This window comes from Ranitomeya imitator, chromosome 5 (genome assembly GCF_032444005.1).
Source record: "Ranitomeya imitator isolate aRanImi1 chromosome 5, aRanImi1.pri, whole genome shotgun sequence".
In the NCBI taxonomy this organism is placed as follows: Eukaryota; Metazoa; Chordata; class Amphibia; order Anura; family Dendrobatidae; genus Ranitomeya; species Ranitomeya imitator.
In genome coordinates, this window is record NC_091286.1 from 249,135,626 (window position 1) to 249,163,582 (window position 27,957).

General features: G+C 42.0%; 1 protein-coding gene across 2 annotated transcripts in view; it reads right to left on the bottom strand.

Moving 5' to 3' along the window:
• LAMA2 (laminin subunit alpha 2) overlaps positions 1–27,957 on the bottom strand; it is a 1,496,617-nt gene that overhangs the window by 357,725 nt on the left and 1,110,935 nt on the right. For both annotated transcript variants that reach the window (XM_069726054.1, XM_069726053.1), the window contains exon 34: positions 20,932–21,030. In XM_069726054.1, coding sequence (XP_069582155.1) covers positions 20,932–21,030 — 99 coding nt within the window. The remainder of the gene's footprint in view (positions 1–20,931; positions 21,031–27,957) is intronic.

Below are 27,957 nucleotides of genomic sequence, written 5' to 3' on the forward strand. Positions count from 1 at the left end.
ATAGGCTTTCTATGGCCCACTGACTGAGAGATGGCACACACAGGAGTCAGGAGTGGCACACAAGCCCTGAGGCCAATATTTTTCTCCCACTGATTGATGTAGTGATTTTTGCAGGTAGATTTTAGAACCCAAATCAAGCAAAAAAATAAATAGGCTTTCTATGGCCCACTGACTGAGAGATGGCACACACAGGAGTCAGGAGTGGCACACAAGCCCTGAGGCCAATATTTTTCTCCCACTGATTGATGTAGTGATTTTTTCAGGTAGATTTTAGAACCCAAATCAAGCAAAAAAATAAATAGGCTTTCTATGGCCCACTGACTGAGAGATGGCACACACAGGAGTCAGGAGTGGCACACAAGCCCTGAGGCCAATATTTTTCTCCCACTGATTGATGTAGTGATTTTTGCAGGTAGATTTTAGAACCCAAATCAAGCAAAAAAATAAATAGGCTTTCTATGGCCCACTGACTGAGAGATGGCACACACAGGAGTCAGGAGTGGCACACAAGCCCTGAGGCCAATATTTTTCTCCCACTGATTGATGTAGTGATTTTTGCAGGTAGATTTTAGAACCCAAATCAAGCAAAAAAATAAATAGGCTTTCTATGGCCCACTGACTGAGAGATGGCACACACAGGAGTCAGGAGTGGCACACAAGCCCTGAGGCCAATATTTTTCTCCCACTGATTGATGTAGTGATTTTTTCAGGTAGATTTTGGAACCCAAATCAAGCAAAAAAATAAATAGGCTTTCTATGGCCCACTGACTGAGAGATGGCACACACAGGAGTCAGGAGTGGCACACAAGCCCTGAGGCCAATATTTTTCTCCCACTGATTGATGTAGTGATTTTTGCAGGTAGATTTTAGAACCCAAATCAAGAAAAAAATAAATAGGCTTTCTATGGCCCACTGACTGAGATATGGCACACACAGGAGTCAGGAGTGGCACACAAGCCCTGAGGCCAATATTTTTCTCCCACTGATTGATGTAGTGATTTTTTCAGGTAGATTTTAGAACCCAAATCAAGCAAAAAAATAAATAGGCTTTCTATGGCCCACTGACTGAGAGATGGCACACACAGGAGTCAGGAGTGGCACACAAGCCCTGAGGCCAATATTTTTCTCCCACTGATTGATGTAGTGATTTTTGCAGGTAGATTTTAGAACCCAAATCAAGCAAAAAAAATAAATAGACTTTCTATGGCCCACTGACTGAGAGATGGCACACACAGGAGTCAGGAGTGGCACACAAGCCCTGAGGCCAATATTTTTCTCCCACTGATTGATGTAGTGATTTTTTCAGGTAGATTTTGGAACCCAAATCAAGCAAAAAAATAAATAGGCTTTCTATGGCCCACTGACTGAGAGATGGCACACACAGGAGTCAGGAGTGGCACACAAGCCCTGAGGCCAATATTTTTCTCCCACTGATTGATGTAGTGATTTTTGCAGGTAGATTTTAGAACCCAAATCAAGAAAAAAATAAATAGGCTTTCTATGGCCCACTGACTGAGATATGGCACACACAGGAGTCAGGAGTGGCACACAAGCCCTGAGGCCAATATTTTTCTCCCACTGATTGATGTAGTGATTTTTTCAGGTAGATTTTAGAACCCAAATCAAGCAAAAAAATAAATAGGCTTTCTATGGCCCACTGACTGAGAGATGGCACACACAGGAGTCAGGAGTGGCACACAAGCCCTGAGGCCAATATTTTTCTCCCACTGATTGATGTAGTGATTTTTGCAGGTAGATTTTAGAACCCAAATCAAGCAAAAAAAATAAATAGACTTTCTATGGCCCACTGACTGAGAGATGGCACACACAGGAGTCAGGAGTGGCACACAAGCCCTGAGGCCAATATTTTTCTCCCACTGATTGATGTAGTGATTTTTGCAGGTAGATTTTAGAACCCAAATCAAGCAAAAAAAATAAATAGGCTTTCTATGGCCCACTGACTGAGAGATGGCACACACAGGAGTCAGGAGTGGCACACAAGCCCTGAGGCCAATATTTTTCTCCCACTGATTGATGTAGTGATTTTTTCAGGTAGATTTTAGAACCCAAATCAAGCAAAAAAATAAATAGGCTTTCTATGGCCCACTGACTGAGAGATGGCACACACAGGAGTCAGGAGTGGCACACAAGCCCTGAGGCCAATATTTTTCTCCCACTGATTGATGTAGTGATTTTTGCAGGTAGATTTTAGAACCCAAATCAAGAAAAAAATAAATAGGCTTTCTATGGCCCACTGACTGAGAGATGGCACACACAGGAGTCAGGAGTGGCACACAAGCCCTGAGGCCAATATTTTTCTCCCACTGATTGATGTAGTGATTTTTTCAGGTAGATTTTAGAACCCAAATCAAGCAAAAAAATAAATAGGCTTTCTATGGCCCACTGACTGAGAGATGGCACACACAGGAGTCAGGAGTGGCACACAAGCCCTGAGGCCAATATTTTTCTCACACTGATTGATGTAGTGATTTTTTCAGGTAGATTTTAGAACCCAAATCAAGCAAAAAAATAAATAGGCTTTCTATGGCCCACTGACTGAGAGATGGCACACACAGGAGTCAGGAGTGGCACACAAGCCCTGAGGCCAATATTTTTCTCCCACTGATTGATGTTGTGATTTTTGCAGGTAGATTTTAGAACCCAAATCAAGCAAAAAAATAAATAGGCTTTCTATGGCCCACTGACTGAGAGATGGCACACACAGGAGTCAGGAGTGGCACACAAGCCCTGAGGCCAATATTTTTCTCCCACTGATTGATGTAGTGATTTTTTCAGGTAGATTTTAGAACCCAAATCAAGCAAAAAAATAAATAGGCTTTCTATGGCCCACTGACTGAGAGATGGCACACACAGGAGTCAGGAGTGGCACACAAGCCCTGAGGCCAATATTTTTCTCCCACTGATTGGTGTAGTGATTTTTGCAGGTAGATTTTAGAACCCAAATCAAGCAAAAAAATAAATAGGCTTTCTATGGCCCACTGACTGAGAGATGGCACACACAGGAGTCAGGAGTGGCACACAAGCCCTGAGGCCAATATTTTTCTCCCACTGATTGATGTAGTGATTTTTGCAGGTAGATTTTAGAACCCAAATCAAGCAAAAAAATAAATAGGCTTTCTATGGCCCACTGACTGAGAGATGGCACACACAGGAGTCAGGAGTGGCACACAAGCCCTGAGGCCAATATTTTTCTCACACTGATTGATGTAGTGATTTTTTCAGGTAGATTTTAGAACCCAAATCAAGCAAAAAAATAAATAGGCTTTCTATGGCCCACTGACTGAGAGATGGCACACACAGGGATGGCACTCTAGCAGAAATGCCAATCTTAATCTCCCACAAAAAAAAAAAAAAAAACAGGGACTGTCCTGCAATTACTATCTTCCTGCAGTAATCTCAGCCAGGTATGGCAGGCAGCAATAAGGAGTGGACTGATGCACAAATTAAATAAAAAGTGTGGACAAACAAAAAAGATAGCTGTGCAGAAAGGAAGGAACAAGAGGATTTGTGCTTTGAAAAAAGCAGTTGGTTTGCACAGCGGCGTACACACAGCAATGCAGCTATCAGGGAGCCTTCTAGCGCAGCCCAATGAGCTACAGCGCTGAGGAAAAAAAAAATGTAGCTTCCACTGTCCCTGCACACCGAAGGTGGTGTTGGACAGTGGAAATCGCTACAGCACAAGCGGTTTGGTGGTTAATGGACCCTGCCTAACGCTATCCCTGCTTCTGACGAAGCGGCAGCAACCTCTCCCTAAGCTCAGATCAGCAGCAGTAAGATGGCGGTCGGCGGGAACGCCTCTTTATAGCCCCTGTGATGCCGCAGACAGCAAGCCAATCACTGCAATGCCCTTCTCTAAGATGGTGGGGACCAGGACCTATGTCATCACGCTGCCCACACTCTGCGTTCACCTTCATTGGCTGAGAAATGGCGCTTTTCGCGTCATTGAAACGCGACTTTGGCGCGAAAGTCGCGTACCGCATGGCCGACAACGCACAGGGGTCGGATCGGGTTTCATGAAACTTGACTTCACCAAAAGTCGGCGACTTTTGAAAATGTTCGACCCGTTTCGCTTAACCCTAATTATCATCATTGTCCCTTTTGGGGTTCACAATCTAAATTCCCTATCAGTATGTCTTTGGAATGCGGCAGAAAACTAGAGTTCCTAGAGGAAACCCACACAAACATGGGGAGAACATGAAAACTGGCAGATGTTACCATTTGTGCTAACCACTGAGCCAGCAGTGAAGCTAGAGCAAATAACATACTAAAATGTTAAAAAATACTTAAGTATATGTTTACACAAATAATTTAAATGACACAGGTATATTTTCCCAGGTAAAGCCAATATTGTCACTAGCGGCTTTCAATCTATACTTCCTAAAGGAAGCTGCCAGAAGAATGAGCATGTCACGTCATTTAACCATTTCAGGGATTCAAAACCCTGAAGAGGCTGAAAGAAGTAACATAAGACAGAACATGTGTAAAGCAGTGTCCAGGCAGGATCTACCTGAAAAAGACGCTGTGAGCACATACCCATAAAATGAACAGGAAAAGTTTTCCTAGAGTTTTGTGGTAGATTTTGAGGAGGATTTTGCAGAGTTTTCAGGCCAAAATCTCCTGAAAAAGACTAAGTACGATCATTGCCCAAGGTTATTTACATGCTAAATCTTTCCACATTGTCTACAGTAGCTTTGGTAGCTTCTCCCAATGTATACGCTAACTGTTGTGTCACATGAATGGGAACAACTTGTGTGTTTTCTGTGTTGTACATTTAATTCTGCTGTTGCTATGGATAAGCTCTGTCCTCTGAAGTTTGTCCCTTTGTCTCTCCTCTAGATTATGCTAGCTCTTGCTCCTCCCTACTTCTTCATTATCAGTTTGCTGTTGCCTTCTTTGGATGCACATGAATACTTCTCTGTTTGAGATTACTCTTTCCACCTGCTGCATTGTACTTAATACAAGATTTCAGAGAATATCAACTCTGTTTCTCCTGGACTCTTAGTACAAGTCACTGCTAGCTGAGTTGGCACTGTCTGAGGAAGCCTGGCATGTGAGTACAACAATCATACAGTTATTTAAGGGATTGATGGCTAAGGATTTAGAGACTCATACTGCATTGAAGAGTCAGAATAGTGGAAAGAGTGGCCTGCCAACAAGAACATTATACAGCTTACAATCCAGAGAAAAGAATATCTATAAAGCTAATTGTGACGATACAGCAGCTTCATAGCGTCTGCAGCCACTGCCTGTGCTGCTTATAAATTGCAACATTGTATGCGAACTCCTCTGCAGCTAGGATCAGAATAGCCCACACCCTTGCAATTCTTGTATAATGGAAAAGACAGGAAAGATTTCTAATTCTCTGCCTGATTTACAACAGCAAGAAAAAGACACAGGATCTCATGCAGCCTTCAGTGAAATATCCAAACACTTGACTAAATCTACATGGAAGGTCAAAGACAATCTAGAAACCGCCAAATGTGAATTATTTCCAGTGTATCTTCCCTATGGGAAAGTGTTGTGAATTCCGCTCTTGGGCTCCCTCCGGTGGTTGTAAGTGGCACTTTTGTGAGTTCTGCTCTTGGGCTCCCTCCGGTGGTTTTAAGTGGTATGGCTGCTCCTTGGATTTAGCAGTCTGCAGCTGCTTCCACTGATTGTCTTTCTGCTCGGCTATTTATGCCTGGCTCTCTCTTCAGCCAGTGCCACTTGTCAATGGTTCCTGGTTGGATTCACATCTCTCTTGGATTTCCCTGATATCCTGACCAGTTCAGCAAAGTTAAGTCCTTGCTTGCTCTTTTCTCTCCACGGGTTGTGGACTTATTCGTTCTGTGCTTTCTATGTTTTTGTCCAGCTTGTCTGTATGGATTAATTCAGTTAAGCTGGAAGCTCTGGGAAGCAGATTTACCCTCCACACCTTTAGTCAGGTGTGGACATTTTTGTAAACTCCGTGTGGATTTTTGTAGTTTTTAATACTGACCGCACAGTATTCTTTCCTGTCCTATCTATTTAGCTAGACTGGCCTCCTGTGCTGCATCCTGGTTTCATTCTGTGCATGTCTTTTCCCTCTCCACTCACAGTCATTACTTGTGGGGGGGCTATCTATCCTTTGGGGATTTTCTCTGAGGCAAGATAGTTTTCCTGTTTCTATCTTAAGGGGTAGTTAGTTCTCAGGCTGTGACGAGGTGCGTAGGGAGTGATAGGAGCATCCCATGGCTACTTCTAGTGTTGTGTTGAGCTTAGGGACTGCAGTTAGTACATGTACCACCTCCTTCAGAGCTCGTCCCATGTTGCTCCTAAACCACCAGTTCATAACAGTACAAGTGGCCACAAATGAATTAAATGCATCTCAAAAGAAGGGAAAAAAATTCTGAGCCATTTTTTTTCTGTGCTCTGTTTTGTCTTTTTTTTTCCTCTTGATCTCTGGGTGGTTCAGGATTTCTGCTCTGGCATGGATGTTCAGGGTTTGTTTTCTCATGTGGATCAACTTGCTGCAAGAGTACAGAGTATCCAAGATTATGTTGTCCAGACTCCGGCTTTGGAGCCTAGAATTCCTACTCCTGATTTGGTTTTTGGGGACAGATCCAAGTTTTTGAATTTTAAAAATAACTGCAAATTGTTTCTTGCTTTGAAACCCCGTTCTTCTGGTGATCCCATTCAGCAAGTTAAAATCATCATATCCTTGCTGCGTGGTGACCCTCAGGACTGGGCATTCTCCCTTGAATCAGGGGATCCGGCATTGCTGAATGTAGACGCATTTTTTCAAGCGCTCAGATTATTGTATGACGAACCTAATTCTGTGGATCATGCAGAAAAAACCCTGTTGGCCCTGTGTCAAGGTCAGGAAGCGGCAGAATTATACTGCCAGAAATTTAGGAAATGGTCTGTGCTCACTAAATGGAATGAGGATGCGCTGGCTGCTATTTTCAGAAAAGGTCTTTCTGAAGCCCTTAAAGATGTTATGGTGGGCTTCCCTACGCCTACTGGTTTGAGCGAATCTATGTCTCTAGCCATTCAGATTGATCGGCGTCTGCGCGAGCGCAAAGCTGTGCACCATATGGCAGTGTCCTCTGAGCAGAATCCTGAGCCTATGCAATGTGATAGGATTTTGACTAGAACAGAACGGCAGGAATTCAGACGTCAGAATAGGCTGTGTTTACTGTGGTGATTCTGCTCATGTTATTTCTGATTGCCCTAAGCGTACTAGGAGGGTCGCTAGGTCTGTTACCATCAGTACTGTACAGCCTAAATTTCTTTTATCTGTGACCCTGATTTGCTCATTGTCGTCCTTTTCTGTCATGGCATTTGTGGATTCAGGTGCTGCCCTGAACTTAATGGACTTAGAATTCGCCAGGCGCTGTGGTTTTTCCTTGCAGCCTTTGCAGAGCCCTATTCCTTTGAGGGGCATTGATGCTACACCTTTGGCCAAGAATAAACCTCAGTACTGGACGCAGATGACCATGTACATGGCTCCAGCACATCAGGAAGATTGCCGTTTTTTGGTGTTGCATAACCTGCATGATGTTGTTGTACTGGGTTTTCCATGGTTACAGGAACATAATCCGGTGCTGGATTGGAAAACTATGTCTGTGACTAGTTGGGGTTGTCAAGGGGTACATAGTGACGTTCCTTTGATGTCAATTTCCTCTTCCCCCTCTTCTGAGGTCCCTGAGTTTTTGTCGGACTTCCAGGAGGTATTTGATGAGCCCAAGTCCAGTTCCCTTCCTCCACATAGGGACTGTAATTGTGCTATTAACTTGATTCCAGGTTGTAAGTTCCCTAAGGGCCGGCGTTTCAATCTGTCTGTGCCAGAGCATGCCGCCATGCGGAGCTATGTTAAGGAATCTTTGGAGAAGGGGCATATTTGGCCGTCTTCGTCACCATTGGGAGCGGGTTTCTTTTTTGTTGCTAAGAAGGATGGCTCCTTGAGACCCTGTATAGATTATCGTCTTCTTAATAAGATCACGGTCAAATTCCAATACCCCTTGCCTTTGCTTTCTGATTTGTTTGCTCAGATTAAGGGGGCTAGTTGGTTTACTAAGATTGACCTCTGAGGGGCATATAATCTTGTTCGTATTAAACAGGGTGACGAATGGAAAACTGCATTTAATACGCCCGAAGGCCATTTTGAATACCTTGTGATGCCATTCAGGTTCTCTAATGCTCCATCTGTGTTCCAATCTTTCATGCATGATATTTTCCGCAATTATCTTGATAAATTCATGGTGGTATATTTGGATGATATTTTGATTTTTTCCGATGATTGGGAGTCTCATGTGAAGCAGGTCAGGATGGTATTCCAGATCCTTCGTGATAATGCTTTATTTGTGAAGGGGTCTAAGTGCCTATTCGGAGTTTAGGAGGTCTCTTTTTGGGGTTTTATTTTTTCTCCCTCGTCTATGGAAATGGATCCTGTTAAGGTCCAAGCTATTCATGACTGGATTCAACCCACATCTGTGAAGAGCCTTCAAAAATTTTTGGGCTTTGCTAATTTCTACCGCCGTTTTATTGCCAACTTTTCCAGTGTGGTTAAGCCCCTTACTGATTTGACGAAGAAAGGCGCTGATGTAACGAATTGGTCCTCTGCAGCTGTTGAGGCCTTTTGGGAGCTTAAACGCCGATTTACTTCTGCCCCTGTGTTGCGTCAGCCGGATGTTTCTCTTCCTTTTCAGGTTGAGGTTGACGCTTCTGAGATTGGGGCAGGGGCCGTTTTGTCTCAGAGGGATTCTGATAGTTCTTTGATGAAACCGTGTGCGTTTTTTTCCAGAAAGTTTTCGCCTGCGGAACGCAATTATGATGTCGGCAATCGGGAGTTGTTGGCTATGAAGTGGGCGTTTGAGGAGTGGCGACATTGGCTTGAGGGAGCTAAGCACCGCGTTGTGGTCTTGACTGATCATAAGAATCTGATTTACCTCGAGTCGGCCAAACGGCTGAATCCTAGACAGGCTCGATGGTCCCTGTTTTTCTCCCGTTTTGATTTTGTGGTCTCGTATCTTCCGGGATCTAAGAATATTAAGGCTGATGCCCTCTCTAGGAGTTTTTTGCCTGATTCTCCTGGAGTCCTTGAGCCAGTTGGCATTCTTAAGGAAGGGGTGATTCTTTCTGCCATCTCCCCTGATTTGCGGCGGGTGGTTCTGGAATTTCAGGCAGATAAGCCTGACCGCTGTCCAGTGGGGAAGCTGTTTGTTCCTGATAGATGGACAAGTAAAGTAATTTCTGAGGTTCATTGTTCAGTGTTGGCTGGTCATCCTGGGATTTTTGGTACCAGGGATTTGGTTGCTAGGTCCTTTTGGTGGCCTTCCTTGTCGCGCGATGTGCGTGCTTTTGTGCAGTCCTGTGGGACTTGCGCCCGGGCCAAGCCTTGCTGTTCCTGCGCCAGTGGGTTGCTTTTGCCTTTGCCGGTCCCTGAGAGGCCCTGAACGCATATTTCCATGGATTTTATTTTGGATCTTCCTGTTTCCCAGAGGATGTCTGTTATCTGGGTTGCTTGTGACCGGTTCTCTAAAATGGTCCATCTGGTACCTTTGCCTAAGTTGCCTTCCTCCTCAGATTTGGTTCCATTGTTTTTTCAGCATGTGGTTCGTTTGCATGGCATTCCAGAGAATATTGTGTCTGACAGAGGTTCTCAGTTTGTCCCTAGGTTTTGGCGGGCCTTTTGTGCTAGGATGGGCATTGATTTGTCTTTTTCTTCGGCGTTTCATCCTCAGACTAATGGCCAAACTGAGCGAACTAATCAGACCTTGGAAACCTATTTGAGATGCTTTGTGTCTGCTGATCAGGATGATTGGGTGGCTTTCTTGCCGTTGGCCGAGTTTGCCCTTAATAATCGGGCTAGTTCGGCTACTTTGGTTTCACCTTTCTTTTGTAATTTTGGTTTTCATCCTCGTTTTTCTTCGGGGCAGGTTGAGCCTTCTGATTGTCCTGGTGTGGATTCTGTGGTGGACAGGCTGCAGCAGATTTGGACTCATGTGGTGGACAATTTGACGTTGTCTCAGGAAAAGGCTCAACGTTTTGCTAATCGCCGTCGGTGTGTTGGTCCCCGGCTTCGTGTGGGGGATTTGGTTTGGTTGTCTTCTCGTCATGTTCCTATGAAGGTTTCTTCTCCTAAGTTTAAGCCTCGGTTTATTGGTCCTTATAAGATTTCTGAAATTATCAATCCGGTGTCTTTTCGTTTGGCTCTTCCAGCCTCATTTGCCATTCATAATGTTTTCCATAGATCTTTGTTGCGGAGATATGCGGTGCCCGTTGTTCCCTCGGTTGATCCTCCTGCCCCGGTGTTGGTTGAGGGAGAGTTGGAATATGAGGTTGAGAAAATTTTGGATTCTCGTTTTTCGAGGCGGAGGCTTCAGTATCTTGTCAAATGGAAGGGTTATGGCCAGGAGGATAATTCTTGGGTTGTTGCCTCCGATGTCCATGCTGCCGATTTGGTTCGTGCTTTTCACTTGGCTCGTCCTGATCGGCCTGGGGGCTCTGGTGAGGGTTTGGTGACCCCTCCTCAAGGGGGGGGTACTGTTGTGAATTCCGCTCTTGGGCTCCCTCCGGTGGTTGTAAGTGGCACTTTTGTGAGTTCTGCTCTTGGGCTCCCTCCGGTGGTTTTAAGTGGTATGGCTGCTCCTTGGATTTAGCAGTCTGCAGCTGCTTCCACTGATTGTCTTTCTGCTCGGCTATTTATGCCTGGCTCTCTCTTCAGCCAGTGCCACTTGTCAATGGTTCCTGGTTGGATTCACATCTCTCTTGGATTTCCCTGATATCCTGACCAGTTCAGCAAAGTTAAGTCCTTGCTTGCTCTTTTCTCTCCACGGGTTGTGGACTTATTCGTTCTGTGCTTTCTATGTTTTTGTCCAGCTTGTCTGTATGGATTAATTCAGTTAAGCTGGAAGCTCTGAAAAGCAGATTTACCCTCCACACCTTTAGTCAGGTGTGGACATTTTTGTAATCTCTGTGTGGATTTTTGTAGTTTTTAATACTGATCGCACAGTATTCTTTCCTGTACTATCTATTTAGCTAGACTGGCCTCCTGTGCTGCATCCTGGTTTCATTCTGTGTATGTCTTTTCCCTCTCCACTCACAGTCATTACTTGTGGGGGGGCTATCTATCCTTTGGGGATTTTCTCTGAGGCAAGATAGTTTTCCTGTTTCTATCTTCAGGGGTAGTTAGTTCTCAGGCTGTGACGAGGTGCGTAGGGAGTGATAGGAGCATCCCACGGCTACTTCTAGTGTTGTGTTGAGCTTAGGGACTGCGGTCAGTACAGGTACCACCTCCTTCAGAGCTCGTCCCATTTGCTCCTAAACCACCAGTTCATAACAGGAAAGGGTGCAGAATTAATTGACTGTCTTATCTATACTTGGTGCTCATGAGTTACCACCAGAGGGAGCCCTGGAACAATTGTACTCAGCATACCAGTCTTTTAGGGACACTTATGAGAAATATACCTCTATCTTGGTGAGGCTAAACATGCTAGAGTCTGAAGAACTTCAGAGCTTTCAAGAACTCTATTCTGAACGAGACTGCACTGTGCACGACATTGTGAAAAAAGGAAGCAAAAATCGCCAGATGTCAGAAGTGTCATCTCGCAAATTCAGGTCCGCTAAGTACTGTACTCAAAGCACTCATCCAGATCAAGTGCATCAAAATTCTCTACCCTCAGTGAACAGCTTATGAGAGCGCGTGCTGAAGCAGAGACTATGAAAGTGCAAGCCATCTTCACCCAAAAGAAAGCAGAGAAGGAAGCTGAATCTACACGCAAGAAGGCAGACATGGATGCGTTAACAGCAAGGGCAGAAACCAAGGCTCCACGCAAGAAGGCAGACATGGATATGTTGACAGCAAGGGCAGAAGCCAAGGCTGCATGAAAGAAGGCAGAAATAAAAGTCCTAGAGAAGGAATGCGAACATGCGACAGCCAAGGCATGATTATGTCTTTGAACATGCTCTATGTGGGAGTCAAGGGGATAGTATCAGCTTGTGTGAGATATATACAGAAAATTCCCTTAAGAGAACAAGAGACTATGTACTAAGAACAACAAACCACCGATCACCACTAATGTTCCTGTCAATTCCGACACTTCTCCAAGGCACCAAGATGCTGATCTGCCTGCAGCTCCAGTACAACCGTCAAACCTAATTTTAAACAGGGGAGTATCCAGCACAAAACCAACCAAAAGACAAACCTACCCCTAAAAACATCAGTCTTTATTAATAATCAATTACAATACATACGATCAACAAAAATCTAAATAAAGAACATCCCTATTAGGGACTATAAGTTCTTGGAATTAGGGACACAGCCTACCTATAGATACATTTATATAGAGTACATTTTTGTGATACCAACAAAACCCATATAGAAAAACTGAAAAAAATATCAAAAATAACAATAAAAAACCATCAAAAATTGAAAAAAATGAAAAAATGCTACATATAATATGCCTCTTCCTACCCTAATAGGCCCTAAGGTCTGATATCCTTCCTTGCAGCGGAGGTTGGCACCCTAAATTTGCGATATGGCGCAAATTTCCTCAGAGGGTGAAAATGTGCTTTTAAAACTGCAACTACTGACCTCGGCATTACTGCTGCTGAAGAGCTGCACTTGCTGATCAGGTGGCTGGGACCACGATCCAGAGAGTAAATCAAGAGACTCAAATCCATTTACATCAGCGATCCAGCGGCTGATCTCATGACCTCATGGGACAGACTAGGGAAAAGTTTCAGCGGCCCTGAAGCTATGGAAGACGCACCGCTCAAACAATTACAGGATTTTCCTAAAATATCCAGCAAGGATGCTTCAAAATTCCAGGAACTCAGTAACCTGCTGCTCGAACTCCAGCTGGCCAAGACAGACACCTGGCCTCAGCTACCTGGATACCGCATGTGGGGTGAAACCCATAGTCGCCAAGCTGCCATATAATATGAAAGAAAGGTGGAATACCCTAGGGACAAGATACAAAAAAGAACACCAGGTGTCCTTTCTGCCATTCTCCTACTTCTGCTAGTTCATCAAAGACATTGCAGAGCGTAAGGTCGACCCAAGCTTCACCTGTGGAGAACCCACCGGCACAGCTCCATCCGCTCCCAAATATGAGAGCCCTCGTCAATTTGACAAAAACTGTAGAGGCCCAGTATCGGTAAAAAAGACTGACGTTCTTCCCACACCAGCATTGGTTCCTGACGAGGACGACAAGGGTTACTGAGTCGGGAATCCAAACCATCAGTGCCCCATCCACAAGAAGCCACATCCGCTGAAGAAATGTATCGGCTTCAGAAAGAAACCGCTCCAAGAAGGCAAGGAGCTTCTAAAGAAGTTTGGAGTGTGCTTCACATGTTGAGCTGATAAACTTAAAAGACCAACCATGAATTAAAGTGGCATGTAATCCTATATTTTAAGTTGTTGTTTTAATTGTATGTGCCAGCAGAAAAAACAGCTAAAGTGTCTCACATTTTGAGGAAATCATAGATATTTCTGAAAAAAGTGTATGGGGGGATGTGAGGCAGCGTTCTTTTGATATCACTCCAGTGTCATACATAACTGATTTAGGACCCCCACTACTATTAGTGGGTACATTCACAAAGTGTATTTGCTGCAGAATTTCTACAATGGAAATCCCACAGTAAATTAACAGCGGAAATATCCATACAAACATGGTCCAGATATTGTGCATTTACTACTACGCAATGATGCACCTTTACCACTGATCCGATCATTTGTATTGCAGAGGATGAAATCGATGGTGAATATCCGAAGCATAAATTGATACATTGTTCATGTAAAATCTGCAGCGCCGGTCAATTCTCACCCTGAACTCAGCATATGGATGATATGTAATAAAATCTCATCCACTGTGACGGTGCTATAAAACATTGGTTTAGAGGCTAATAACATCAGGGGACATTTATCATTGAGTTTGCACCAAAATGTGAGTGCCAGCTCTTTCTATAACATTAATAAGTGTACTAACTTATATCATACCTTGATATTAGCATACTTACCACACAAATGGGGGTATTGTATTTATTGCTATGTGGATACATAGTGGGCCCCAGGAATAATTTTTTGGGTGGGCCTAAAGCACTCCACTCCGACGCGGAGTGTAAGCGGCACGTATTGGAATTATATTACATTCACAATTGAATTTACTTTTGATATGTGTTTTGAGGAGTAAAATAATTTGTAAAATGCCACTTAGGTATCCAGGCTGTTGCCATAGCAATAAGCCACATCTTTATGTGTAGCATGCAGCTATTTTTATGAGTAAACAGGCAATACTGCCTTTTGCTGTGATAAAGAATTGCAAACATGGTGACAGGAGCAAATAATACAGATGTCTATCATTAATCCATTTTAAGAGGACATTCTCCTCGCTCTCCTCTTCACTTCTGACTTCTGCTGTAGTTGTGATTTCATACAAACAGTAATGACTGCTTTTCCAGAATGGCTAATGCTTCTAGCTAGCAATGCACTAAGCCCATTGGGGTTTTTTCATAAGGCCACTTTGACCTATTGATTGAATCATCCATTAATTTAGTAAAATAATGGTTTTTGTGTTCCAGGTAACTCACCATTAGTTTTACTGTCCAAACTGACCTTTGAGGATCCTGCTTCAAAAGTTCACCTAATTAATAATATTAACAGACTTTTTTGGCTGATGTTAAAATATATTATCTAAATATCATTTCTATGAGATTTACTGCCAGGAGCTTTTTATGACTCACATACAGAAGATGCAGCATCAATGGCAGCTTCTGTTTGTTTATTACATTGGTTTTTGATCCCGTGACTTTTTACTTTTGTTTGCTTATTCTTTCTTGAGATTCTTCTTGATATTAAAAAGGATGTTCAGGAATAAGATGACTGCAGCAGGGAAGAACATGGGTGGTATAAGGCAACTTGAAGTCGAACTTTAAAACTCTGGCTAGGTAAAAGTTAAAATTAATGTAAGACCTTTCAGATACAAGGAAAGTATTCGCAAAGGTCTGTCAATCTGGAGAGCTCTTCTGCCAAGTCAAAACTCTGGAGAGCTGCTCAAGCTGTCTATGTGCCTACAGAACTGACATGAAGGAAAGATGCTAATTTATCTCTCACTCCACATGGATACGATGGATTGATTCTTGAACATTTGGATCTGGGTACACAGGTAAACATATCAGATTATCTTTTACACTTTTCAGTAGAAACTAACGTTGTCTTTTTTTTTGTATTACAATGCTTCATACTAGTTTACGGGTAGAGGATTTCCAGAGATGTACACATGGTTTTCAGTCAATGACTGGTTACCACTTTCCAGTGAGCAACAGGATAGTGATAGACAATGAGCACTTTAATCTTTGCCAATGGGACTACATATCGGTCTGTGGTATCCCCCTGATGTCTCCCCGGGAAGTCATCATTCACACAAGCTAGGAAAATGCTACATGATTTTGTAGTAATATTGGTTACACATGGAAAACTTGAACATGTGAGAAACCCATAAAAATGCACCCAAGATACCAGTTTGCTGGACCTCTTTAAATTATAGTTACACTTTCACAAAATTGTTGACATTTCATGGTGATATAGCAAATGGTTTGATAGGTGGTGGATCTATGTAATCTGATCGCTAAAATGAATTGACGAACAATTTCAGAAGTTTTCCGCCTTTAATGTAACCAATAATTTGTTCAATTCAAATGAAAAACAAACTGAAATCTTTTTGGGTAGAAAAAAAATAACTAAAATAATATATTGCATAAGTATACTCAATTTTAAATTAATGCTTTGTTGAAATACCCTTTGAATTTGTGACACTTTCAGTAGTTGTTAGGGTAGGAGTCGATGAGCATAGCATATCTAGAATTGGCAATCTTTATCTACTTTTTCCGGCAGTGGCTCTCCAATCGATCAGATTGTGATTACATATCTTGTGTACAGCCCTTTTCAGATCACCTACCTTTTCAATTGGATTCAGGTCTGGGCTCTGAAAACGTTGAACTTTTTCTGGCAAAGTAATTATTTTGTTGATTTGAAGTTTTGCTTATGATCGTTGTTGGATAAGAGATGAAATTTCCCTTCATCTTCAGCTTTCCAGCAGAGGTCTGAAGATTTACTGATATTTGGAACTGAAATAAAGGCTAAGTTCCAGCTGTGAAAAATCAGACTCAAAGCATAAATGCTGATTCCACTATGCTTCCATGTGAGTATGGTGATGCACAGTGTTTGCTTTACACCGAACATATGTTTTGGAATTATGAATAAAATATTCATCCTTATCCTCATCAAACTATAACAAGTTTTCCCACATGATTTTGGCAGACTTGATTTAGAATTTGGCAAAACATGGCCAAGCTTGAATGTTTTCTTGAATAATTTTCTTTGTTAGAAAAGGCTTCCATCTTACAACCCTACCCCACAGGACAGACATATGAAAAATATGGGAGAATATTGTCACATCCTATACACAACCAGCACTTGCAGCTCCTCTAATGTTCCTGTAGGCATCTTGGCAGCCTCACCAGACCAATTTTCTACTTGTCATTTCATCACTTTTTGAGGCACATCCAGCACTAAATAATGTTATTGTTGTTCCAAATTAAAAACACTTATTGAGGACAAGTTTCACGGTGTCCAATGGTACATTTAATGCTTTGGACATTTTTGGAAACTATTCTCCTGACTGATAACTTTCAACAATATGATCACTGTACTGTGTTGTAACCTATTTTTACACTATGTATTTTGCTGTAAAATGCAACTAAGAAAATCTTACTAGAAAAGCTACATATTATATGGAGCTAATCAAAATCACTTAACTGATGACAGCTGTACTGACTACTATTCAGAGGAAATGTGTCACCATAAAAATGCTATTAACCTGCAGATATGAGGTTAATCTGCAGGTTAATAGCATTATTAGCCTGCCTGGCACCCGCACTTAGCCGAATGCTGCAGGGAGAAAATTAACTTAATACCCCCCAGCAGCGTTCGTGTCTGAGTCACAGGGGAGGCACTGGCATGAGTTCAGTCACTGCTCTGCGTATACAGAGTGTTGGCTGTAACCGCACTTCCGTCCCTGGCTGACACTGGTTCTACATTAGGGCGGCTGTCAGTCAGAGCTGGGGGCGCAGTTACAGCCAACGCTCTGTATACTCAGAGCAGTAACTGAACCGGTGTCTCCCCCGTAACTGAAACTCAGCCAGGTTTATTGTGACAGGTTCTCTTGAACAAGAGTTTAAATATGGTTGGCTAATTCTTAACACAACCAAATCTCCAATTTGTCTGTTCACAACCACATTATTTCAGTTTTATTACTTTTATTTCTCCCTCAAAATAATTTAAGTTTATTTCTCAATGGATTATTACAGATCATGGGTGACATTAAAGGTGGAAAAATTTCTGAAATGACTCTTCTTGCTATGTTTTTTTTTTACATCACAACACCCTGACATTTTACAGAGGTGTGTAGACTTTTTTGTACGTCTCGATGATGTTTTTGTTACGTTCATTTAAACTATAAAGGTGCATAGCTTTTAAACATATACAGTGGGGCAAAAAAGTATTTAGTCAGTCAGCAATAGTGCAAGTTCCACCACTTAAAAAGATGAGAGGCGTCTGTAATTTACATCATAGGTAGACCTCAACTATGGGAGACAAACTGAGAAAAAAAAATCCAGAAAATCACATTGTCCGTTTTTTTAACAATTTATTTGCATATTATGGTGGAAAATAAGTATTTGGTCAGAAACAAAATTTCATCTCAATACTTTGTAATATATCCTTTGTTGGCAATGACAGAGGTCAAACGTTTTCTGTAAGTCTTCACAAGGTTGCCACACACTGTTGTTGGTATGTTGGCCCATTCCTCCATGCAGATCTCCTCTAGAGCAGTGATGTTTTTGGCTTTTTGCTCAGCAACACGGACTTTCAACTCCCTCCAAAGGTTTTCTATAGGGTTGAGATCTGGAGACTGGCTAGGCCACTCCAGGACCTTGAAATGCTTCTTACGAAGCCACTCCTTCGTTGCCCTGGCGGTGTGCTTTGGATCATTGTCATGTTGAAAGACCCAGCCACGTTTCATCTTCAATGCCATTGCTGATGGAAGGAGGTTTGCACTCAAAATCTCACGATACATGGCCCCATTCATTCTTTCATGTACCCGGATCAGTCGTCCTGGCCCCTTTGCAAAGAAACAGCCCCAAAGCATGATGTTTCCACCACCATGCTTTACAGTAGGTATGGTGTTTGATGGATGCAACTCGTATTCTTTTTCCTCCAAATACGACAAGTTGTGTTTCTACCAAACAGTTACAGTTTGGTTTCATCAGACCATAGGACATTCTCCCAAAACTCCTCTGGATCATCCAAATGCTCTCTAGCAAACTTCAGACGGGCCCGGACATGTACTGGCTTAAGCAGTGGGACACGTCTGGCACTGCAGGATCTGAGTCCATGGTGGCGTAGTGTGTTACTTATGGTAGGCCTTGTTACATTGGTCCCAGCTCTCTGCAGTTCATTCACTAGGTCCCCCCGCGTGGTTCTGGGATTTTTGCTCACCGTTCTTGTGATCATTCTGACCCCACGGGGTGGAATTTTGTGTGGAGCCCCAGATCGAGGGAGATTATCAGTGGTCTTGTATGTCTTCCATTTTCTAATTATTGCTCCCCCTGTTGATTTCTTCACTCCAAGCTGGTTGGCTATTGCAGATTCAGTCTTCCCAGCCTGGTGCAGGGCTACAATTTTGTTTCTGGTGTCCTTTGACAGCTCTTTGGTCTTCACCATAGTGGAGTTTGGAGTCAGACTGTTTGAGGGTGTGCACAGGTGTCTTTTTATACTGATAACAAGTTTAAACAGGTGCCATTACTACAGGTAATGAGTGGAGGAAAGAGGAGACTCTTAAAGAAGAAGTTACAGGTCTGTGAGAGCCAGAAATCTTGATTGTTTGTTTCTGACCAAATACTTATTTTCCACCATAATATGCAAATAAATTGTTAAAAAAACAGACAATGTGATTTTCTGGATTTTTTTTTCTCAGTTTGTCTCCCATAGTTGAGGTCTACCTATGATGTAAATTACAGACGCCTCTCATCTTTTTAAGTGGTGGAACTTGCACTATTGCTGACTGACTAAATACTATTTTGCCCCACTGTACATATATATATAGAGAGAGTACAGACCAAAAGTTTGCACACACCTTCTCATTTAAAGATTTTTCTGTATTTTCATGACTATGAAAATTGTACATTCACACTGAAGGCATCAAAACTATGAATTAGCACATGTGGAATTATATACTTAACAAAAAAGTGTGAAACAACTGAAAATATGTCTTATATTCTAGGTTCTTCAAAGTAGCCACCTTTTGGTTTGATGACTGCTTTGCACACTCTTGGCATTCTCTTGATGAGCTTCAAGAGGCAGTCACCGGGAATGGTCTTCCAATAATCTTGAAGGAGTTCCCAGAGATGTTTAGCACTTGTTGGCCCTTTTGCCTTCACTCTGCGGTCCAGCTCACCCCAAAACAGCTCAATTGGGTTCAGGTCTGGTGACTGTGGAGGCCAGGTCATCTGGCGTAGCACCTCATCACTCTCCTCTTGGTCAAATAGCCCTTACACAGCCTGGAGGTGTGTTTGAGGTCATTGCCCTGTTGAAAAATAAATGATGGTCCAACTAAACGCAAACTGGATGGAATAGCATGCCGCTGCAAGATGCTGTGGCAGCCATGCTGGTTCAGTATGCCTTCAATTTTTAATAAATCCCCAATAGTGTCCCAACAGTGTCACCAGCAAAGCATCCCCACAGCATCACACCTCCTCCTCCATGCTTCACGATCGGAGCCAGCCATGTAGAGTCCATCGGTTCACCTTTTCTGCGTCGCACAAAGACACGGTGGTTGGAACCAAAGATCTCAAATTAGGTGACTCTTGGTCTTCCTTTCCTGGGGCGGTCCTCATGTGAGCCAGTTTCTTTGTGGTGCTCGATGGTTTTTGCAACTGCGCTTGGGGACACTTTCAAAGTTTTTCCAATTTTTCGGACTGACTGACCTTCATTTCTTAAAGTAATGATGGCCATTCGTTTTTCTTCACTTAGCTGCTTTTTTCTTGCCATAATACAAATTCTAAAAGTCTTTTCAGTAGGAATATCTGATGTGTATCCACCAGATTTCTGCACAACACAAATGATGGTCCCAACTCCATTTATAAGGCAATAAATCCCACTTATTAAACCTGACAGGGCACACCTGTGAAGTGAAAACCATTTCCTGTGACCATCTCTTGAAAGTAATCAAGAGAATGCCAAGAGTGTGCAAAGTAGTCATCAAAGCAAAAGGTGGTTACTTTGAAGAACCTAGAATATAAGACATATTTTCAGTTGTTTCACACTTTTTTGTTAAGTTTATAATTCCACATGTGTTAATTCATAGTTTTGATGCCTTCAGTGTGAATGTACAATTTTCATAGTCATGAAAATACAGAAAAATCTTTAAATGAGAAGGTGTGTCCAAACTTTTGGTCTGTACTATATATTTATATTTACGGTAACATATTTAATAATGCTGTTTATCATTACTTCTATTTTCTGCATAGTTTTTCCCAGCAATATTTTGATTAACAGGTTGTTCCATATTATAGAGCAAAAATGATAGGTGATGGAATATAGCAGTGTTATTCTATAAGTGTAAGGTGGATAAAAAAAGTTGTAAAGATTTGACAGATTTGTAAATGGATGGTAAGTGAATAGATGTGCACGCATTTCCAACTGATATAATATGCTGATAATGTAAAGCAAGTAGAATCATAAAAACAAGCACTGCATGCAGAATAGGAAAAATGTTACGAGATAGTAGACTTTTTTCAAGGCTTTACATACGTAAATCACAGAATGTGTGCTGTCATTGCATGTAGCATGAACTCTCAATTGCTTAACGGTATTTTCTGTATTCTTACCCTGTTCAGTAGCTCATCTATCTCAATGACAAGAGTATCGTGGTTGTTTTGTGCCAGCTGGAGCAGTCTTTCAGGCGCTCGTTGAGGTGACAGTAAATGCTGAAAAGTTATTAAGACACATTTCAGTACTGCAGGCACTTACAACTGTGTGCACACAGAGCATCTTTATTCCAGCGCAATTCATCAATTCCACAATGTTATGACAGCCCTGCTATATGTTGGTAATAAATGTTTATTCACTTGCAATGAAATGCATAGAGTGGTTTCAACATACATTTAGACATTTTGCAATTATCATTAGTCATGTATATCACAGCAGCTCAAACACACGGGCTTCTTGGTTGGCTTGCTCAAAATGAGCTGCTGTTTCTCAAACAAGAAGACCTACTAGTAGTGATTAGCGAACGTGCTCGGATAAGATGTTATCTGAGCTTAGGTGCTAGCAGAGTGTCTTTGGCGTGCTCAAAAAATATGTTTGAGTCCCTGCGTGGTAGTTCTACAGCTGCAACACATGCATGGATGGCCTGTTTGTTAGGCAATCCCTGAATTTGTGGTAGCTGTCGAACACCCATGAAACATGCCGGTGCGGGAAACCAATATATTTTTCAATCATGCCGAAGACACTCAGCACATGAGAATACTCTAATTACACCTTATTATCTCAGCACGTTCGCTCATCACTAATTACTAGCAGTCTGTTACCTTTAGATCAAAAGACTTTAAGCCTATCCTTCCACCATCATAAAAATATAACAATTTTATAGCTGTACCAGTAATAAAAAACTAGCGGAGAGAGGGGAATAAATGGGACACAAAATGCAATATTTGCAGTGGCATCTAAACAATATACAAAGATGCGGTGTTCTGCTAAATACATAATGCTTAGGAGCAGATGACAACCATGTGGGACCCCCTCAGAATCTCTTATATATGGAACCCCCACAAAATCTCATATATATAACCCATCACAGAGAAAGGTCATAAATGTCTAAATCAAGGATAAACCCTTTAATATAAAGACAGCAGAATAATATTGTATCATAGATACTAAAAATATATTGGTACATAATATAGACAAATGACAAAAGTAAATGTTTGCAAGTATGGGTAGCTGATTAAATTGAAGCTGTCACTAAGCAAATCCCTAAAATATCTCCTCCTTACTTATATTTTGCTGTGGTCATGGGGTGCATCCCGTGAGACACTGCCTTCCTGGTGAGGGCTTCTTTAATCATTTTTGTCAAGTGTAGATACATTTTTAATATATCAAAACTTTTTTGAAACGAGATTTGCACATTTCATTAACTCTTCTATGATAAATAGCTTTTGACAATCATTTATCCTCCCGGTGTCATCTATGCTTTTAAAATCCATTTATATAGGAAGGAAACTGACCTAGTGTGATAAATTGTTTCACCCAGGGGACAAGTGCCTTAATGCCAGATTGTAATCTTGATTGCACATGCAGCTTCATGTCATTAATACTCATACTTGGCTCAGTAGCTGAGCAGATATTTGTTGTGGTTCGGCTCAGCACAAGTTACTGCTGTCAGCAAGATATTATGCCAAGGAGAAGTAGTCACAATCATTGGAACCAGGGATCAGTCGGACTCTGACAAATCAATGGGCTGTTATCAGCTCAATGATATAGCGGAATTTAGCAAACTGTAGAAATGTGTAAGGTGTTTATTTACTTTTCATTAAAACTTGTAGAAAGCGATTTAAAGAGTGCATATATGATATTTAACATTAATGCAAGGAGAATACATTTTATTTAGTTATTTTCTATATATGTTGTAATGTATACCTATAAAATAGTGGTTTGAGCAGTAGGATTTATTGTGTGTATGTTGTAGCAGGGCTAAGTGCGTGCTGTACCCCTTGTAGCTGGGCTAAGTGCGTGCTGTATCTCTTGTAGCTGGGCTAAGTGCGTGCTGTGTCTGTTGTAGTTTGGCTATGTGCATGCTGTGTTTGTTATAGCTGGGCTCAGTGTGTGCTGTGACTGCTGCAGCTGGGCTAAGTGCATGCTGTGTCTGTTGTAGCTGGCCTAAGTGTGTACTGTGTCTGTTGTAGCTGGGCTAAGTGGGTGCTGTGTCTGTTGTAGCTGAGCTAAGTTTCTGCTGTGTCTGTTGTAGCTGGGTTCAGTGCATGCTGTGTCTGTTGTAGCTAGGCTAAGTGTGTGCTGTGTCTGTTGTAGCTGGGCTAAGTGCATGCTGTGTCTGTTGTAGCTGGGCTCTGTGCGTGCTGTGTCTGTTGTAGCTGGGCTAAGTTTTCATTAAAACTTGTAGAAAGCGATTTAAAGAGTGCATATATGATATTTAACATTAATGCAAGGAGAATACATTTTATTTAGTTATTTTCTATATATGTTGTAATGTATACCTATAAAATAGTGGTTTGAGCAGTAGGATTTATTGTGTGTATGTTGTAGCAGGGCTAAGTGCGTGCTGTATCTCTTGTAGCTGGGCTAAGTGCGTGCTGTGTCTGTTGTAGTTTGGCTATGTGCATGCTGTGTTTGTTATAGCTGGGCTCAGTGTGTGCTGTGACTGCTGCAGCTGGGCTAAGTGCATGCTGTGTCTGTTGTAGCTGGCCTAAGTGTGTACTGTGTCTGTTGTAGCTGGGCTAAGTGGGTGCTGTGTCTGTTGTAGCTGAGCTAAGTTTCTGCTGTGTCTGTTGTAGCTGGGTTCAGTGCATGCTGTGTCTGTTGTAGCTAGGCTAAGTGTGTGCTGTGTCTGTTGTAGCTGGGCTAAGTGCATGCTGTGTCTGTTGTAGCTGGGCTCTGTGCGTGCTGTGTCTGTTGTAGCTGGGCTAAGTGTATGCTGTGTCTGTTGTAGCTGGGCTCTGTGCGTGCTGTGTCTGTTGTAGCTGGGCTAAGTGCATGTTGTGTCTGTTATAGCTGGGAAAAGTGTGTGCTGTGTCAGTTGTAGCTGAGCTAAGTTTCTGCTGTGTCTGTTGTAGCTGGGCTAAGTGCATGCTGTGTCTCTTGTAGCTGGGCTAAGTGTGTGCTGTGTCTGTTGTAGCTAGGCTAAGTGCGTGCTGTGTCTGTTGTAGCTGGGCTCTGTGCATGCTGTGTCCGTTGTAGCTGGGCTCTGTGCGTGCTGTGTCTGTTGTAGCTAGGCTAAGTTTCTGCTGTGTCTGTTGTAGCTGGGCTAAGTGTATGCTGTGTCTGTTGTAGCTGGGCTAAGTGTATGCTGTGTCTGTTGTAGCTGGGGATAAGTGTGTGCTGTGTCTATATTAGCTGGGCTAAGTGCATGCTTTGTGTCTTGTATCTCAGCTAAGTTTCTGCTGTGTCTGTTGTAGCTGGACTAAGTGTGTGCTGTGTCTGTTGTAGCTAGGCTAAGTGCATGCTGTGTCTATTGTACTGTAGCTGGGCTCAGTGTGTGCCGTGTCTGTTGTAGCTGGGCTAAGTTTGTGCTGTGTCTGTTGTAGCTGGGCTCAGTGCATGCTGTATCTGTTGTAACTGGGCTAAGTGCATGCTGCCCCTGTTGGAGCTGGGCCCAGTGCATGCTGTGTCTATTGTAGCTGGGCTCAGTGCATACTGTGTGTGTTGTAGCTGGGCTAATTTTGTGCTGTGTCTGTTGTAGCTGGGTCAAGTGTGTGCTGTGTCTGTTGTAGCTGGGCTCAGTGAGCTCTGTGTCTGTTGTAGCTGGGCTCTGAGCTCTGTGTCTGTTTTAGCTGGGCTAAATGTGTGCTGTGTCTGAGGTAGCTGGGCTCAGTGCATGCTGTGTCTGTTGTAGCTGGGCTAAGTGTGTGCTGTGTCTGTTGTAACTGGGCTAAGTGCGTTCTGTTTCTATTGTAGCTGGGCTAAGTGCACGCTGTGTCTGTTGTAGCTGGGCTAAGTGCATGTTGTGTCTGTTATAGCTGGGCTAAGTGCGTGCTGTGTCAGTTGTAGCTGGGCTAAGTGCATACTGTGTTTGTTGTAGCTGGGCTAACTGCATGTTGTCTGTTGTAGCTGGGCTAAGTGCGCGCTGTGTCTGTTGTAGATGGGCTAAGTGCGTGATGTGTCTGTTGTCGCTTAGCTAAGTGAATGTTTTGACTATTGTAGCTAATCTAAATGTATGCTATGTCTGTTGTAGCATGGCTGAGAGTATGTTGTGTCAGTAGTAGCTAATCTAAAGGCAAATTTCAATACTGGAAAGTTTTCTCAGAATTTCTCAGAAAATCCATGTAGAGAGAGGAAAAAGAGAAATTACCAGACCATCAGAGCTTACACTTTACAGGTGAAAGAGAGAAAGGACCCCGCTAATTACAAGAGCTTATACTCTACAGGAGCATTTACCTAGTAAACCTGGAGATGGAAAAAGGGACTCTAATGTACAAACTGTGCTCTGGTGGGAACCGCAGATCTGTTACAGCCCAGGTACTGACCACCACTGTCCAAGATATGATAATCTGTAAGATGTCATAGCTGCAGGACATCATGGGAGGTAGGTAAAATAGCGGAAAATTACATTAGCCTGTTTTCTGATGCAGCATGAAAAATGGTGCAGGGCAATAGCTTTTTTTTTTGCTAACTGAATCTTAACCTTTTTCTGACCTCGGACGCGATAGTACGTCCGAGGTCAGATACCACGCTTTGGTGCAGGGCTCCAGCGGTGAGCCCGCATCAAAGCCGAGACATGTCAGCTGTTCACCCGCCACTATTAACTAGTTAAATGCCGCTGTCAAACGCTGACAGTGGCATTTAACCGGCAATCTGATGATCGCTGCTATGTAGCATAGCCGAACGAGTGGTGCCAGCTTCTACCCTCCCATGGAGGCTACTGAAGCATGGCAAATGTTACAAAAGTTACAAAAGTGTGAAAAAAATAAAAAAAATATAAAAGTTTAAATTACCCCATTTTTGCCCCATTCAAAATAAATCAATAAAAAAAAATATCAAACCTACACATATTTGGTATCGTCGCTTTCAGAATCGCCCGATCTATCAATAAGAAGAGGATTAACCTGATCACTAAACAGCGTAGTGAGAAAAAAATTTGAAACGCCAGAATTACGTTTCTTGTTCGCCGCAACATTGCATTAAAATGCAATAACGGGCGATCAAAAGAACGTATCTGCACCAAAATGCTATCAATAAAAATGCCAGCTCAGCACGCAGAAAATAAGCCCTCAATCGACCCCAGATCATGATAAATGGAGACGCTACGGGTATTGGAAAATGGCGCAACTTTATTTATTTTTATTTAGTAAAGTTTGGAATTTTTTTTCACCACTTAGATAAAAGAGAACCTAGACATGTTTGGTGTCTATGAACTCATACTGACCTGGACAATCATAATGGCTGCTCAGTTTTAGCATTTAGTAAGCTTAGTAAAAAAGCCAATCAAGAAACAAGTGTGGGATTGCACTTTTTTTGCAATTTCACCGCACTTTGAATTATTTTCCCATTTTCTAGTACACGACATGCTATAACCAATGATGTCGTTCAAAAGTACATCTTGTTTTGCAAAAAATAAGCCCTCACATGGCCATATTGACGGAAAAATAAAAAAAAGTTATGGCTATGAGAAGAAGGGGAGCAAAAAACGAACACGGAAAAACGGAAAATCCCAAGGTTATGAAGGGGTTAAAATGATTGAATTTGCATGAAACTGAAAATTTCAGGAAATTTGAGGAATTGATCTGCCTATTTCTAATACGATTTCCTTTATCGTTTGTTCAATGGATCCATTAAAACACTTTTTTGAGCAGTGACATGACAAGTACCTACATAACTAATCATATGCTAAATAATTGCAAGTCAAATGTATGTATGAGATAGCCAAGATGATTGTGTATAGAATGATGGTAGCCTCACGATCAAAGTAGTAGTGGACGGTGAAATATGGGGCCTGAAAGTCAAAAGTTCAAAATATTGTTACCGTTTTGCTCATCCGTGTAAATGTTTATTAATATATACTGTCTTAATTAAAAAGGACCTTTTACCATATTGTTCATGTTGAATTGGATACACAATGTAATAGTGGCTGCAGAGCAGAATGAAATATTTTTTTTAATTTATTTTGCCTTTCAGTTGTGGAGATATTAGTAATCAAAGTATTTGACACCCAATGAGTTAACTTTAGTTAAGTCCAAGTGGGTGCTATTAGATACGTTCACTGGGTGCTGTACTTCTTCCCCTATATGAGTTTCTATCTAATAACACCCACCTGAACTTAGCTAAAAGTTATCTCATTAATTAAATGCCTAAATTTTTAATATCTCCACATTAAGGCAAAATATACATATGTCCAGCTCAACAAGAAAACTTTGATGAAAGGTCCTCTTTAAGGATGATCTATTCAGATTGATACCTTCTTCATTGTCACATGAGTCATCGTGAAAATAGCCATTTTTTAGATCTGTCTTTGAAGATACCATTTGGTGCTCTTAGAAGGTTCTATACATTTGCACTACTCCAATGTCATTCGGAATAAGGCATGCCCCTCTCCGTGGAGGAACCACGTGGTGGCACACATAGTGTCCACCAACTTGTACTGCTGACATCCTTGCCCCACGATACAGATATGTGTGCATGGTATTATCATTATTTGACTTGGCTCCATAAATTAAATGTAAGGAACATGCCAACATCTCTAAGTCTTGAATGCCTCGACTTTTGAGGACAGTTTTTAAAAATAATCCATTACTATTTTTTCTGCTAGAGAGTTTGAGATTATTTGTCAGTTTACCATTCCCTTTACACCATCAATCTTTGGTACATGAAATAATATTCATTCATCAAAATAACATGAAAGTCGATTAATTATTTACAAGCAAAACTAAATATTTTTAAGCAATTGCAAATAACATAATTCACACTGCCTTTGTGATAGCTTTCCTACTGGGTCAAATTGATAATTTATGGTGCTTTTAACACATCTAAATGTCTTCAAAATCAACCAAGTTAAATTTGCCTCCTCCAATGCCCTGTTAGCGCTCTTCTCGTTCACCATGGGAATCGGCCAACTAATCTTGACTGAGCACTGAAAAAAAGATGATGAATTTTCCGGCTATTTTCAAACATAAGGTAATTGAAAAATC